Source organism: Semicossyphus pulcher, unplaced genomic scaffold (assembly GCF_022749685.1).
Source record: "Semicossyphus pulcher isolate SPU_LCO1_2020_fin unplaced genomic scaffold, fSemPul1.0.p SCAF_12, whole genome shotgun sequence".
Classification (NCBI taxonomy): domain Eukaryota; kingdom Metazoa; phylum Chordata; class Actinopteri; order Labriformes; family Labridae; genus Semicossyphus; species Semicossyphus pulcher.
The window spans coordinates 12,301,551-12,316,981 of NW_027211626.1; the positions used below are offsets into that span (position 1 = coordinate 12,301,551).

A 15,431-nucleotide genomic window follows, 5' to 3' on the forward strand; every position below is an offset into this window, starting at 1 on the left:
GTATCTGAACATAAACAAGAGGGGCTCATTCTTTAGTTTCTGAATTATTTAATAAACAAATTATAAATACTGACGTGCATGACAGTATGGAAGAGAACGTATGAGGCATAAAGTGTAGACAATCACTCCAAAATCAATGTGGTGCACACACAAGAAGTCAAGGTAATTCAGTGAGTCAAAGGCAATCAATCAAAACGGCTTCTGAGTGACGGCATTATCTAGGGAGGCTTCAGATCGCACAGATCGCCTTTCATCCCAGTTGATCCTCATATTGCTTACGGAAACAGTCTCCCACGGGGAAGAATTCCCAGGAACGCTCCTGGTACATTTTCCACACATAGGATTCCTGGCAGAGACAAGAGAGCGGTGTTTTATCTGCAGAGTCAGCAGTTTGCTAAACGTATGCATTCTTTGACCGAGAGCTCTTTGTATCAGTGAAATAAGGGTCGGTGCAGGTGCAGGAGTAGCACTTTTCAAGGTACGTAAACCAAAGGATTCATTCTTGAATCTTTTATCATCACATCTGATTTGTCACTTTAAATGCAAATACAAAAATTAAGCTCAGCGTCTGGACCAATGACTGTATATATAGATGGAGGACGCGTCTCCTGTCATTGTACAAAATTGAAGCCAAAAAAGCCCCCGTGACGGGCGCTGCCATCTTGCGCTGGTGACGTTATATGGAGCCAGAGCTGCGCAGAAGAGATCGGCAGGTGGATCCGCCGCAGCCACCTCCACTAATCAAAACACGCAAGTACACTACCGGAAAAAATAGCAAAGATCCTGCACGTCGGCACATTTAACAGCAGAACAGCTTCTTGTGTTGGTCTGAAGCAGACGTTCACAGATATGTAAACTTCAGTGACTGTAGTGATTGTTTTAGGGACGTCGCCTCTCGTCGTTCGTCCTCCACTCTGCTGATCCAGAACAGATCGGCTGCAGGAGCCGTATTTGTCAACAGAGCTGTCAATCATCCTTTTGACAGCATCAAATAACTAATTAAAACTAAACTTGTCCGAAAAATGAACACTTGGATGTAAATCAGCATGATAAGAACTAAGTATAATGACAGAAACCATGTTTGAGAAACATTTATTTGTTGTGTATTTTGATTTTATAGTTTGACTCATGTCCCATCTGTTAACATGGAGGAGGCGGGCTTTATGACCTATACTGCAGCCAGTCAGCGGGGGGCGCTTGATATGTTTTGGCTTCACTTTTAGGGAGCTGTATTGTCGTCCATCTTTTTATACAGTCTGTGTTCTGGACCATCATAAAGCCCTGAGTGAATGAGTCAAACTATAAAATCAATATCTCTACTGCGCAGACTCCGGCTCCAAATGAAATCGCAAGATGGCAGCACCTATCATGGGGGGTATTTTGGCTTCAATTTTGTACAATGAGAGCAGATGGAGACGCGTCATCCATCTTTATATATATGTAGTCATTGGTCTGGACTGAGACACCGAAAGATACCAAAATATGATGAGGGGATTGTTTCACTCCCCATAATGAAAGATTCTTGGTTTACATAAGTGATTGTGTAGATGGAGCAATTTCTAAGGTGTATATTTGAATTCAAATATTTTCCTAAGCTTTAAACATAACAGTTAAAAGTTTTACACTTTCAAAACTTTTAGGACTTTGTTCTGAAAATAACAATCTTAACTTTTTCGACAGAGAACACAACTTTAATTTATTCCAACATTTTCTGGCCCAAAGGAGACACATTTTCCACATTCCACCTCGCAGCTCCCTCCTTCATCTACTCCTAAAAAAATACCATAATGAAAGACGATGCACAATATGTCTAGGGATGAGGCCCAGGACCCAACTCAATTTGGAAAAAGAATCCAATTGACCAAAATGTTTGAGGCTGATAAAAAATTCAGTATTTTCTTCCGTCTATTAATTCTGAGGCTTCACATTCAAAAAGCATAATGTGCCAAAAAAGAGAAGAAATCCAAATTGTGTTGACGCTGTGCAGTCTGAAGAATGAAACATGTCCTTATTGATTCTGATCTCTTTCAGACATTTACTCTCACCAAGTGCGAGACACGAGAGAGAGAAAAGACGACTGAAAGAACTCCTCTTTGCCCCCAACAGATCGTTTAAAATAAGTTATACAGACACAGATGTGAGGACAAGTGGATTAAAGTTCTTGCAGTTTGAAACCCCGACCTCCCCCGCTGGCGACGGTTTATGAGTAAAAACAGAAATTATAATCAAGAGGAATGCCTGGCATGTGTATTATCATAAAATGTGGGTGTTGGTGCTGATAGGGCTTTTGAGAGACAGCGTGAATACAGATCCTCTCTCCGCTGAAAAGGTTACACTACAGCGTTGTCACAGCCATGGCAAATGCTGGAATTTAAAAGGTCACGGAGACAAGCAGCAACCGGTGTGGAAAGATGTATAAAGTGTTTGGAGTTTTGGATTGACAGATGAAATGTTTCAGAGCTTAAAAAGTGCCGCTTTTTTCTTATTAAAACAAGAGAGAAGAAATATACCTGCCCTGTGTGTTCAGTTTCATCCTTGTTAATAAGGTACATCAGAAAAAACCTGGAACGAAATAGAAAATGGATTCATGTAGCAGCCCACACACCTCCCACACATATTTGGATTCAGTATTGTGAGATTAACGCTGCTGCAGAAAGTTGTGGCATGAAATTAAAAGCTTGAGCACAAGTCCAAAGTAATGTTGTGATAATGCAAACAGTGTTTAGCCATTTAAAATAGAAGTACAACCAGAGTTAGCTGCTGTAGTTTGACAATCAGGTTGAAGGAGTGCTGAAAATGCCCTTCGTCAGATCATTTTAAAATGCTGCATGACAGATTATACATTATTCGAAAAGGAGAGGGAAGAGTCCATCAGTGAGAAGATGCAAACACAATCGTCCATTGCATAATCCATAATAATTAGGCTTAATAAGATATTGCCAATGGCAGTTGTTGATGTAGCAACAGTGTGCGATGCTACGGTACCTACAAAATAACCTTTTCAGAAAGTTAATTTCCCAGTTTGTGATTTATAAAGTAGATCCATCTATTTTTTAAACTTTCAACACAGTGATAATAGTCGAAAATTAACTTCACACATGATGTTTTGATGCCTGTGTGCCAAAGTGGAACCAAGATGGTAGCGCCTTACAGCAAGGTTCGGATCCCAGTCCATGTTTTCCGCGTGCAGGAGTATGGAGGCTGCAAGAAGTGTTTGCATCGTGTGGTTGGTTTGGATATTTACCTGCTCGTGTTTATATTTGCGGAGCTTCTTGAGCCTCTGGACATCATTTCGGATGTTTTGTGCTTCCTCACAGTCTACTGTGTAAACATCTGTCTCTACACATTGTGAGGAGCGCAAAGTTCGACCTGATTGTCATTACAAACGTCAAAACTAATGATTTTTATCTTTGCCGATTAGTAAAGTATCAGTTAATATACAACAAGACAGTGGTTTGAATATGGGTTATTAATGCAGATGAAAGGCGTAACATTAATATTTTTGCACCAACATGAGGCCCGAAACATAACAGAATAAAACATAGTGTATCAAGGTTTGGCAGGAATGGATTACAGGCGTAAACTGTTAGCCAGCTGGATTAATTAGAAAGGAGAGTGAAGGAGGTATAAGAGGCGTTTTTAATGTTTTTTTCATAAAGGTTTAGTTATGGTGCCATAAGCATGCCTAATAACGTTTTGAGTTGTGCGTTTTAGTATTTTTTTAAATTGTTACGGTAGAAAAAAATGAAAAAAGGCTCAAAGGCAGCAAGCATGAATCGACTCACAGATAGTTGGAGAGGTTGTGCTCCTGTAGAGTGTGAGTCTCGAAGCCATGAGGGACTTTATCAAAGTATTCGCTTCCTATTCCACATATAAAACATTTGGTCTGCAGGAGGAGAGATGTAAGACATGTAAAGACTCATGAAACAGACCTGAACAAACACAACGTCCTCCAGAGAACCATGAAATACAAACATCAAGACCAGAGGGGTTTCGTTTGAGTGCTGCGTGACTCAAGCGTGGTCTTTTAGCACAACAACTACACCTTTTAAGTGTATTACTATTATCTTTTTTTTTTTTTTAAGGAAAGACACTCAAAAAATGCTCAAAAAAAGCAGATGAATGTATATAACAGCAAAATACTACTCAATGCCAGACATATTCACCCGTGGGCACATATTTGCTGAGGATTTGCATTTAGGGGGTACTAAACGGTCAAATAAACTATTTTTCATACTTACTGAGTACAAAAGTTTTGTGCTACGGAAATTAAAATGAACTCTGTCTGAAGAAAAATGCATAATGCATTAACCCAAAAATACAAACGGAGCGGGACAAAATGAAAACACACATTACAAGCTAATGATTCAGAATAAAACAGCAGCCATCCCACAGCCCCGGCCTGCTTCTGTTCTCTGCACAACGGGTCTGATTTTTCCTTGTGATGATTTTTTAATGTGAACGTACAGTGGCAGTTACTGACGAGTGTGTGTTTGCCGTTCAAGTGATAGCGACTATAACAACTATGTGTTCAGTGACATCACATGTTTACCCTTCATATTTGGAGGGAAGCTCATGACTGCTTGTCAGATCCGCTGTGCTGCTTTGTTCAGCCGTTCATTATCTACCTGCTGCTCCTGCACCTTTGGACTTGGCTGTTTGATTAAATACCCTTTTGCTTATTGTCAGCCTGCCTGGCCACACAATAAAGTGTCTTTTGACCTTACTTGTTCTACCTGCAGAGTCTGCTGTGGTAGGCTGCTGTTCGCACCTGCTTTGAGCTCTGAGAGGCATACTGCTGAGGGATTTATGCCCGACTGTGGCTACCTGATCAATAAAGCCACTCAACAAGCTCCACCAAAAAGAAAGCAATCCTGTTTAGCCACTCTCAGCAATGCAATTTGTGGAAACATAATTAAATACTTCTTCATTTGTATTCTAATGCATCCAGCCTTCACTCCAGCTCCAAACAAGCTTAGATTCAACACTGATTGTGTCAATAAGCAAAGCTTAAGTGAAACAAGAAGAAGAGACTTAAGGAGCTGAGCAAATAACTTTAAAACAGTAAACAGGAAAGACAGCAAGTGATATTTGTTTTGGATGTTTAGCACACAGCTTTGTTGAATACTCTGATAATGGCATTCTGTGGTCTGTTATATCTGTTTATTACACGGCTGTGTTAAATACTTGATTCTGATTGGTTAATTACAGCATTCCAAGGTCTGTTATTTCTCGATAACAGTTATGAAGTTATGAAGAACAGACCATTGCTAGGGATGTGTCTCTAATTGCACAATCCGGAGGATTAAACAATTAATATCAATACGCAGAAAGAAGTCTGGGGTATATTTGAAGTTGGTCTGTTCACAGAGGGAACAAAGAAGAAAAGAGGCAAAAACAGCGGAGAGAAAGAAATAAAGGTTAAATGATTAGCTCACTTTAAGAAGGCTGAGTTAACCGTTGCTATGGACGCAGCTCTCACTTCGAGTGTAACGGACTATTTCTGAACGGAAAACTAAAATCTAATCATTTTTAAATTAACAAAATCATTTCCAAATCAATCAGTTGTGTCAAATACTTGATTGTGTAAGTAAAAAGTCATGTAATAAGCGGGATAATGTAAAGTGAGCACATTGTTACTAAAGAACGACAGGGTGAGACAAGACCCCTCCGCTTTACATTATCCCTTACATAATAGTCTGCTGCTATTAATGACAGAGCCGTGTGACGGACACAGTTCTGATCCAACCTGATATCAGAACCAAGTTCAATCAAATCAATCTGCAGAAACAAGTACAGTAGATTTCATGTCTTCCTCTTAGAAATATAGAAATCTGGAGGCGCTGTTTAGCTCAGTCGGTAGAGCAGGCGCCCCATGTACAGAGGCTACAGTCATCGTTGCACTGATCGCAGGTTCGACTCCCGGTCTGCCGATCATTTGGTGCATTCCACTCTCTCTATTCCCAACATTTCCTGTCTATCTTCAGCTGTCCTATAAATAAAGCCAAAAAAATAATCTTAAAAAAAAGAAATCTGTCTATGAGCCTGTTTATGTTGCGAAAAGAGCAGGACAACAGAAACATAAGCCAAAGAAAAGCATGAACATTTACAACGTTTACATTTTAACAGATGCTGATACGTGACAGAAGACCTGAATCAGGAACTGCAGCCCGTCCTGCCGTCCTGATCCTCTTATCTCACTTCAATATCGATGCAAATGTTCAGCTTTAGGTGAATAATAACGGGTAAGTAAGCTAATCTTGAGAAGGCAACAGACTTTAGCGTTGCTTTGGTCCTAATCGTACTGTAGAACCACATTTAAAGCAGCTTAAAATATTATTTTTTTGTGTCATGATCTATTTCTATACTCTATACTATACTAGTAGCCTTGTAGTTAGCAGAATAATGTACAAAGAGCAAGTCATTAAAACAGAACTTAATCACTGACAGGGTGATGCAGGAGGGGGGGTATATAATTACTGACATATTTCACGTGTAAAAATTGCCTTTTTAAATGATTCTAAATTTCAGGGATTTGAATTATTACCCACTAATTATTCGGGAGAAAGAAATATTGGTATCCTGTCATTAGAGCCAGTGTTACCATGGTTTCCTCTAACACATGCTCCATGTTGTGCACACACATTAATCTCTTCACACACACACTTAAAATATAAACAACCTCAATCTTGTCTTGCTACTGAGTATTTGTCCTTCTGTATCCTTGTAAACCTGACACCACATTGGATGCTGTTAAACCTTGATAACATACTAAATGTATTCAAATCATTGGGATTTCTCGTATCTGTGCCGCGCCCGAGTTAAAATGTGTTTGAGAGAGAATGTTTGTACGTGTGAGAGAAAGCGTCAAAACTCACCTCCATATCTTCTTTCACCTGCTCCTGCTGGTCACGCAGCTCCCCAAAGGCATCAATTATCAAACCTGAAAAAAGTTTGAGATTGTGTCTCTTAGTCTGTTTGTGAGCAGATACGCATGTGCACGGCTGTGCTCGTCTCTGAATGACAGGTGTTAGCGAACCTTAGGGACTCAGAGGGGGATAAACAGATACTCTGTTCTTTTCCAGTCACCCATGAAAAATTCATCAAATATTTTCTAGTCAACAAGGTGAATAATATGTATTTGTGTGGTGTGCATGTTAATGTGTGCTTGCATTTCCTCAAGCTGAGCTGTACTTGCAAAACAAATTAAGTGCCCGTGACGCACCCTGGATGATGGCCAGGAGGATGACAATGACAAAGAAGAAAAACGTGATGTCGAAGACGATGCGTTCCACTTCAAACTCATCTCCAGCAGGATCCTCAATCTCGTCCCCGATGCCCCCGCCGGCGCGCACTCCCACATACATGTGGAACATGTAGCACTGGAAGAAAATGCATTTTCATTCATAATATGCATTCAACTTGAGGATGAGGACACACTTTCCCAAAACTGATCATGCCAGACTTGCTGCTCTACGGCTATCTCTGACAGGGGGATGAGGTATGGGGAAAATATGTCAAGTATCCATGGAGGACTACAGTATTGTTTCTCCAAACTTCAAGAATTTATTTTATGCATTTTCATGCCTGTCTCCGTGCTGGTTGCTTTTCCAGAGGCCATAAAACCAGCAGCGTTTTCACTCAATTTTACAGAATCGTTGAAGGCTGTTTAAAACTATATTCTTTGCCTAAAACAGTAAGTACCCACAAGGATTTTATGTGGCAGTGGGGGGCTAAAAGAATTAACATTCAAGGTGCAGAGGATATGTTCAGCGTGGAATTTGAACAAAAACAAATTAAAAATTGACTGCTTAACTTTCAAGGAACATTCGACATTTCAAACAGTTCTTTCTTGTAATGTCAGAGGGAGACTAAACCGTGGAGCTGGAGATGTCTTCTGCTTAGTTTGGGAAACAAGTTTTTGATATTTTGCATTGTACTTGTTGAAATAATGGTTTGTGTGGTGTATTAAAGGAGCAATTCGCCCCTGGAAAAAGGCACTGTCAGTCAAAGCTGGTGTTCTCTGTAATCGATAGTAGCAATAATATTTGAAATTGACAACATAGCTGTGGAGCAAGTTTTACAAACAGCTCGTGGTTTCGCCCATTCTACATTCCTACAACACCCAGCGTGCATTGCGCCCCTCCGCTCTGAAAGGAACGGCCCAGCGACGCTGGAGTGAAATACTATCGTTTCCAGTCAAGGACATTGATCACTGCAGGCAACGGCTCAGAGCGGTACAGAATCCGAAATACACCGAGAATATAACGGTAGATCGTCTAAAAAGTCTTCAGGTCTGCAGTCTACATTTCAAACGTGACAATTTTGAATGAGACATGACATCGGAGGCGGGCGTCCTAGATTGAGTAAGTGTGCTTAACAAGCTCCCTGGCCTCGCTACATGACGCGTTTGACATAGTCTGGTGGAGGTTTTCCAGGGCCCATTGGAGAAGCGGATAGCGTCCTCCAAAGCCACAGAGCCAAATTGCATTTTTTTCCTACCATAAAGGCATTAGCTCCCCATAATAGCATGATAGGACTGAGGTTGAAAATCGGCAAACTGGCCCTTTAAAGGAAACGGATGGGAAATAAGAGTTAAAAAAGAAAAGCATAGCAAGTGTGATCGAGGATGTATTTTAATATCTTCTGGTTCCTTTAATAATACAAGGAGGGTTTTATTCAAATACTATTGCTTGCCAGCCGCCTGCTTGTGTGAGTGACAGTCGAGTCCACATTAGAATAAAGCAGGCGGTTTGGGTGTTAATGTTGTGAATGGCCAAACAAAGCGCCATGCTGAGGCTTGAGGAGCTGTTTTCAACCCATGTGTCCATCACTTTATGGAAAAGTAGCTGAAGGACTAAGACAAGAGGCTGCTCTCACTTCAACAATGGGGATCACTGTCAGAATCTTCCTCTTCCCCTTTCACTGCGAGGTGGAAAATGAGGTGTGTGTCTGCATTCGTATTAGAAAGATAAACACAGAGAGGAGAGATAGAGGAAGATAGAGGAAGGAAGAGAGCCGACTACTGTGTGTGTGTGTGTGTGTGTGTGTGTGTGTGTGTGTGTGTGTGTGTGTCAATATGCACACTTAACTCACAGTAAGCATGTCGTTGCACTTCATGTCTCGGTTGTCCTTGTCGTCGCTCTTGTCGTAAAACTTCCTGAAGAAGTTGAAGGCCACGACGGTGTAGAGATACACAACGACCGCCAACAGGCCCACTGTCAGGACCAACTGAGAGACAAAAAGATAATTACAAACTGATCCGAGGAGGCAGATGGGCTTTAATACGCTCCGTCATCTGAGAAAAGCCCCAATATAACCCTACAGCGTGAAAGCAAACATTACAAGCATGCATACTGCACCTCTGAACACACATTAAAGACAGATGGATAAAGAATTAAAGACACACACGCAAACACACCTGTTTGCCATTGTGCGTGACGGAGGAGAGGATGGTGCGGAGCGTCTTAAAGCCCATGGCGATGTCCAAAAGATGGGCAGCGAAGAAGAAGTTGTTGTAATGACCCAGAACTGACATGGCCATATACCACGCCAAGTACAAGAAGGACTAAGCACATACAGAAGGATATACACACATCAGAACAGGCAATGTAGATTACAAGGACAAATACAGAGACAAATGTGTATCTAAGATAAGGCAGGACTACAGGATATTACCACCATCACTTCTGCAGCCTGTTTAATTGTATCAAACTCAATCTTAGCATGGTGGAATAGGAGATTGAACAAATTAGGCTCAGGTCATAGCATATCAGATCATCCTTACAAGCATTGATCGATGATTTTTCATTAGCTGTTAACATAACTTTTAGGAAGGGACGCCTTTATCTTGACTTCGTGGAAATTTAATATGAGACACCAAACTTACGTTATCAGTGAACACAACTCCCAGTTTCCAGACCTGGTACTTCACGTCAATGGAGTTAAACCTGAAATAAGCAGCGTCATCACAAAGTTACACAATGCTGGAAAACAAGGTCAAAATGTCCACGGCTAAAATCAGACCCCGTGTTGCAACAGTGTCTCCTCTCAGGGAGCCTGTCTGTGATCAGAAACTGGCGTCATCTCAGAATGTCCTGTTCTTCCTCAAGTACAACATAATGTTCTGGGACCTTCTTTTGACAGGCCACCACTTTTAGATAACACACACAAACACACACACACACACATTATAAGTGAAATTGCTATTAATAATGGCATGGGCTATAAATAATCAACCAGCTGAAAAGGCGAGGAAGGGACATAACAGTAAATAACACCCAGGTGTTAATGGGTATGAGTGGGGCTTATTAAGAATTCCATATCACCTCTACAGTATAATGAATGAGAGAGAGAGGCGTATTGATTTCTTTATTCAAATAATGTTCTATCAATATATTGTTGCGTGTATGTAAACAAACATGTAGCCATCCTTCATAGGAGCAAGCTGCTGTGTGTACAGCCACCTGCTCACTGCCGGCTATTTACCAATCAAAGGCCAGTGATTTATTATTCATGACAATGTAAACACCGATCAGCCATAACATTATGACCACCTGCCTAATATTGTGTAGGTCCTGATTTTGCCACCTGTTTGCAGTGCGGCAAGGCGCACTATCGTGCTGAAATAGGCCACTGCCATTAGGGTATACTGTTTCCATGAAGGGGTGCACTGGGTCTGCAACAATGTTTAGGTACGTGCCAAAGTAGCATCCACATGAATTGCTAGATCCAAGGTTTCCCAGAAGCACATTGCCCAAAGCATCACACTGCCTCCACCAGTTTGCCTTCTTGCCCATTAGAAGCATTTTCGGAGGTGGAAAGGGGTCAGCATGGGCCCTAACCGGTCTGCAGCTACGCAGCCTCTGACACCTTTCTATCAGAATCAGCATTAACTTTTTCAGCAGTTTGAGCTGCAGAAGTTCTTTTGAATCGGACCACACGGGCCAGTCTTCGCTCACCACACACATCAGTGAGCCTTGGATGCCCATGACCCTGTTATCAGTTCACCGGTTTTCCTTCCTTGGACCACTTTTGGTCGGTCCTGACCACTGCAGTCCAGGAACACTCCACAAGAGCTGCAGTTTTGCAGATGCTCTGACCCAGTGGTCCAGCCATCACAATTTGACGCTTGTCAAAATTGCTCACATCCTCACACTTGCCCATTTTCCCTGCTTCCAACACATCAACTTCGAGGACAAGATGTTCACTTGCTGCCTAAGATATGCCATCCACTGACAGGTGCCATTGTAGCGAGATAATCCATGTTGTTCACGTCACCTGTCAGTAGTCATAATGTTATGGCTGATCAGTGTTTGTAAAGAAAAAACAATTTAAAACGCATTTAGATTTAATAATCCAGCATATTTTTGTATTTAACTGCATACAGGCAAAATAAATGGCAGAATACATGGTTCAAGTTTCCCCAGGATCCCTTCATGAATGCAGAATAGGAAAGACTTGAGCTTTTTTTTTTAACTCACAGAGCACTCCAGGCAGCGTCTCTCTTGAGCCTCTTCCTTTCGTTTCTCTCGGAGCTGAAGTCTAAAGCGGCTTGGTCCAGACCCAGCAGTTCACTGATCTTCTCACAGCCATAAAAGTCACCATACTTATCCATCACCTGACAGGGGAAAAAGACATGTTTACATAGCGACTTAAACAAGTCCCTGAAGAGTCTTTTCATCTGAATTACGAATAACAAGAGGGAATTATTCTGCTCCGTCTGTGCCTTGTGAGATAACGCCTGTGTTCTGCTGACAAGTTGCTGCTTATGAAAGCCACTGAACAGAAAAAGTCAGGGTTTTCTGTTACCTGCGTGCTGATATGTGGTTTTCAACAGGCATAGTGACATAGTGACTCATGTAACTCTGGTCCGTTTTTTTCCTGCGATCTCACAGCCTATAAATTATTTGTATTGATCTCTGCTTATACAACACACTTCATCTTCCTACTAAATTGCATATGTAAGCTGAACTCGGGCTATGATGGAAGCAAAGTTTGTTCTTATTGTGCTGCAGTAGCTCTTAAAACTTTATGCTTCTTGATTTATTAACTTAAAACAAGAGCCAACCATAGTCTAGGTTTATTACAGAGCAATTTTGTTATTACAAACATAAGCACTTTGACGTATAGGAGGCAATATCTGCTTCTTCCAAACTCAAAATTGGATTACCAGAAGCACTTGAAGACATTGTCCCATCTATTTTACTACAGGCTCTTAAAATAAAGCAATAAAAATACAAAATGCATTGTGGCAGCGCTAGACAAACTTTGAATAGATCAAGTGGCTGCCCCAGCATAAAAAAGCTGAAGACGATGCAAAAGCCGCTGATGGCAGCTAGATGCTGTCTTTAATATATCAATAACTCAGAAGAGATCCTGCAACCTTGCACGCACTTGGAGGTCTAGCTCCAGTCTTTCCCAAACACCTTTCTTCTACCAGCCTACTTGGATCCAGTTTTCAGACCTGGTCTAACAGAGATCTGCAAAAGTTAATTAGCTTTATGTTGAGGATGTAATTTCCTTCTTCTCAGACCCATCAGACAAAGTCAAAATTCCCAGTTGTTCTGCTTCTTCCTTATTAGGCACGATGGAGTAAATCAATTCCCCAATCCCCTAACCTTCCTACGTAATTCCATCATTGATTATTTGCTATAACTTAATAATAGACTAAATGGGCTTACTTCAATCATATGATCACATTTTCAATGTAGACCAAAATAGTTTTGACTCCCTGAGAGCCATCGGCGACCGAGTCCTTGTAATTACGTGTGCTTGTACACACCTTCTCTATATGTGCAAAGCACCATCTCTTGCAGAGCAAGGTAATGAAGAAGAAGCTAGAAGAAGGTATACTTTATTAATCCCCAAGGGGAAATTCAATCTTTTCACTCTGTGTTTACAAACATGCTACACACAAGAAGGCCCGAAATACACCCCTCAACGGGCTACTGTCTACCCCAATATAAATAAACATACTTCACAAGTGCAAGAATAGCCAAGATACCCTAACAGAACTGAAACATGCAACAGATGTAAAGAACTCCCAGGTGACTCCAAACATGTTCTGGTCATGGGCACTATTATTAGAGTTTTGGCTTAAAATATATGTTTAAAGGGGTTTTGGGTAAAACAGTAGGTCCGATCCCTTCACTGCCGAGCTCTCAATTCTTTCATATAAAAAAGGCAACAAAAGCCACAACAAGTTATTGCATTCATTACTTGGAGGCTTGTTCTCTTTAAAGGGACACATCCCTCCCTATCGACTCGTAATAGATGGGTTCATAAGATAGTGCAGTTGAGGAGGCTTGAGAGGATTAGTTTCTCTCTGAGAGAGTGCCTAAAGACCTTTCAGAAACCCTGGTGCCCCTTTTGAGAACATATTGACACCCTGGTTATCTACTAAAACAAGAACATACAAGTAGCTGAGCAGTACACAACTTTCACATCATCAAATATTGGTGTTAGTGCTGATAAAAAAGAAAATTGCTTAAACTACATTGTTTTTTGGTTTAACATTATTTCATCTGACTATAATGTTGTTTTAAAAGACCAATGGAGTTATTATAAGAAGAATTATTTCATCTCCCTTCATAACAGGAGAGGCGATCTGAATGAGGAAGCTTAAAGTGTGTCTGTCTCTGGAGACATTCTATCATTTTGATACCTGAGAATAATTACACATACCATAAAATGGCTCATTAAATTCCATTTAGTTCTAATGCAGTGTCACTGACTGAAATATGCACACAATTGCATGCATGGATAAGCTCATTCAACATAGAATATATCATTTTTGCTGTGCAAACTCTGAAGATCTTACCTTCCTCTTCACAAATTTATCCCAGTAATTGCTCGGAAAAGATCTGAAAAGACAAATCGTAGCAAAAAATCTGAGTGGTGAAATAATAATGTAGTTGGATTTATTGAAACGTCTTTGTGAGTGAAACGTTTCTGTACTAACATGACTGTAAACAAGTTCCTCAAAATAAACTGCAAAACATGTTTTTATTTGATGTTAATATGACATAAGCCGAGCCGTATGAACATACGGTGTGTTAATGACCAGTCGGTCCCATTGCCCTTTGATGTCCTCCTCAGGGGGTTGCTGTGTCACATACAGCCCGTCAAACTCCAGACTTCGTGCCACTTCCTTCTCACGTTTGAAGATCACCAATGGTACCTGTCAATCAAATGCACAGCAGAGAACATTTGTCTCTTTAAATGAACCGATCAGACGTTCACTTTGCAATCAATGTGCTTCCTTTTTTCTGGAATAAAATACACTCCTGGTCTATATGATGGAAGACAAAGATTGAAAAAGGTAAAGCTAAAGTACAGGCTCCAGCTGAAATACCTTGAGGCAGTAGTAACCAATAATACAACAGAAGGAGATGATCGTGTGTGCGACAGCCAGGAAATGGAGTGACGGCTCCATGTATCCACTGCTCTCCTCCAGCACAAAATACACTCCGCCCTCGCTGTCATCTTCAGCAGCAGTGCTCGGGTCCTCACTGTAATCAGATGTGATCACTCCTTCTACTTCTTGTGATGCAGGCAGGGATGCGACCTGGGGAAACAGGAAGACAAAATCAAAGGGTGACTTTATGACTAAATATGGGAAACGCAGAATACAATGCAATTTAATATAATGCTATTAAAACATACATGCTCTGATAAATCTGAGAAGTAAGTTTATTAGTCTGCAAATAAATGTAGAATAAAAGTGTAGTGAGTTTCCTTTGGTTGTTTTTTATTGTGGAAAGCGATAAATCAGTAGTTTAATGCTCAAGCATCTACTGCAAATAATGGAAATACTACTAATTTGCAGTCATGATAGAAGTACTTTACCTAAGTAAAAGTAGCAAAAAAAAAACCACTATAAAAACACTTTTACAAGTAAAAGTCATGTGATCACCCTGCATCTATTTCACTTAAGAAGTAGTACAAAGAATCATATCTATTAGGCAGAAAAACAGCCCTGTGAGGCTGTGATGTTGTATCATCATCATATGTGATTATCTGCGGCCTTGTGCCGATGGCCGAATCACAGCCGTGCTGATAATCAGTACAACATCACAACCTCGAGTGTGATATTGCTTTTAAGCAGTTAAACAAGCGGCAAAAGTAACATTCAACAACAGATTTCTTTTTGCTCCACCAACTCTTTCCACAACTTTACTGAAACTGGACTTTTGTTGCCAAGCAACACAAACATTCTCCTGCACTCTGTGTCTGCATGTTACCACAGATCACCTGTATATTTATCTATCATATTTTATTGTCCTGGTCCTGAATGTGCTTTATAAGTACATTTGACTTGGATTGGTATGTTTGATCAGCCAGTGAAATTAGAGTCTGCTGTGTGATTCAGAGGTACCAGCTTGATCAATGCAGACATACACGGCCTGCTGTAATGTCAATCAACAGTA

At 40.7% G+C, this 15,431-nt stretch overlaps 1 protein-coding gene across 1 annotated transcript in view; it reads right to left on the reverse strand.

The window, feature by feature from the left end:
• Positions 1 to 250: 250 nt before the first annotated feature.
• Positions 251 to 15,431, reverse strand: part of ryr2b (ryanodine receptor 2b (cardiac)) — a 75,557-nt gene continuing 60,376 nt past the window's right edge. Inside the window, exons 93-104 of the mRNA XM_069659052.1 lie at positions 14,357 to 14,569; positions 14,052 to 14,182; positions 13,823 to 13,865; positions 11,484 to 11,620; positions 9,890 to 9,950; positions 9,422 to 9,568; positions 9,097 to 9,231; positions 7,226 to 7,382; positions 6,879 to 6,943; positions 3,786 to 3,886; positions 2,511 to 2,562; positions 251 to 346 (exon numbers count right to left, since the gene is read on the reverse strand). Coding sequence (XP_069515153.1) covers positions 251 to 346; positions 2,511 to 2,562; positions 3,786 to 3,886; positions 6,879 to 6,943; positions 7,226 to 7,382; positions 9,097 to 9,231; positions 9,422 to 9,568; positions 9,890 to 9,950; positions 11,484 to 11,620; positions 13,823 to 13,865; positions 14,052 to 14,182; positions 14,357 to 14,569 — 1,338 coding nt within the window. The remainder of the gene's footprint in view (positions 347 to 2,510; positions 2,563 to 3,785; positions 3,887 to 6,878; positions 6,944 to 7,225; positions 7,383 to 9,096; positions 9,232 to 9,421; positions 9,569 to 9,889; positions 9,951 to 11,483; positions 11,621 to 13,822; positions 13,866 to 14,051; positions 14,183 to 14,356; positions 14,570 to 15,431) is intronic.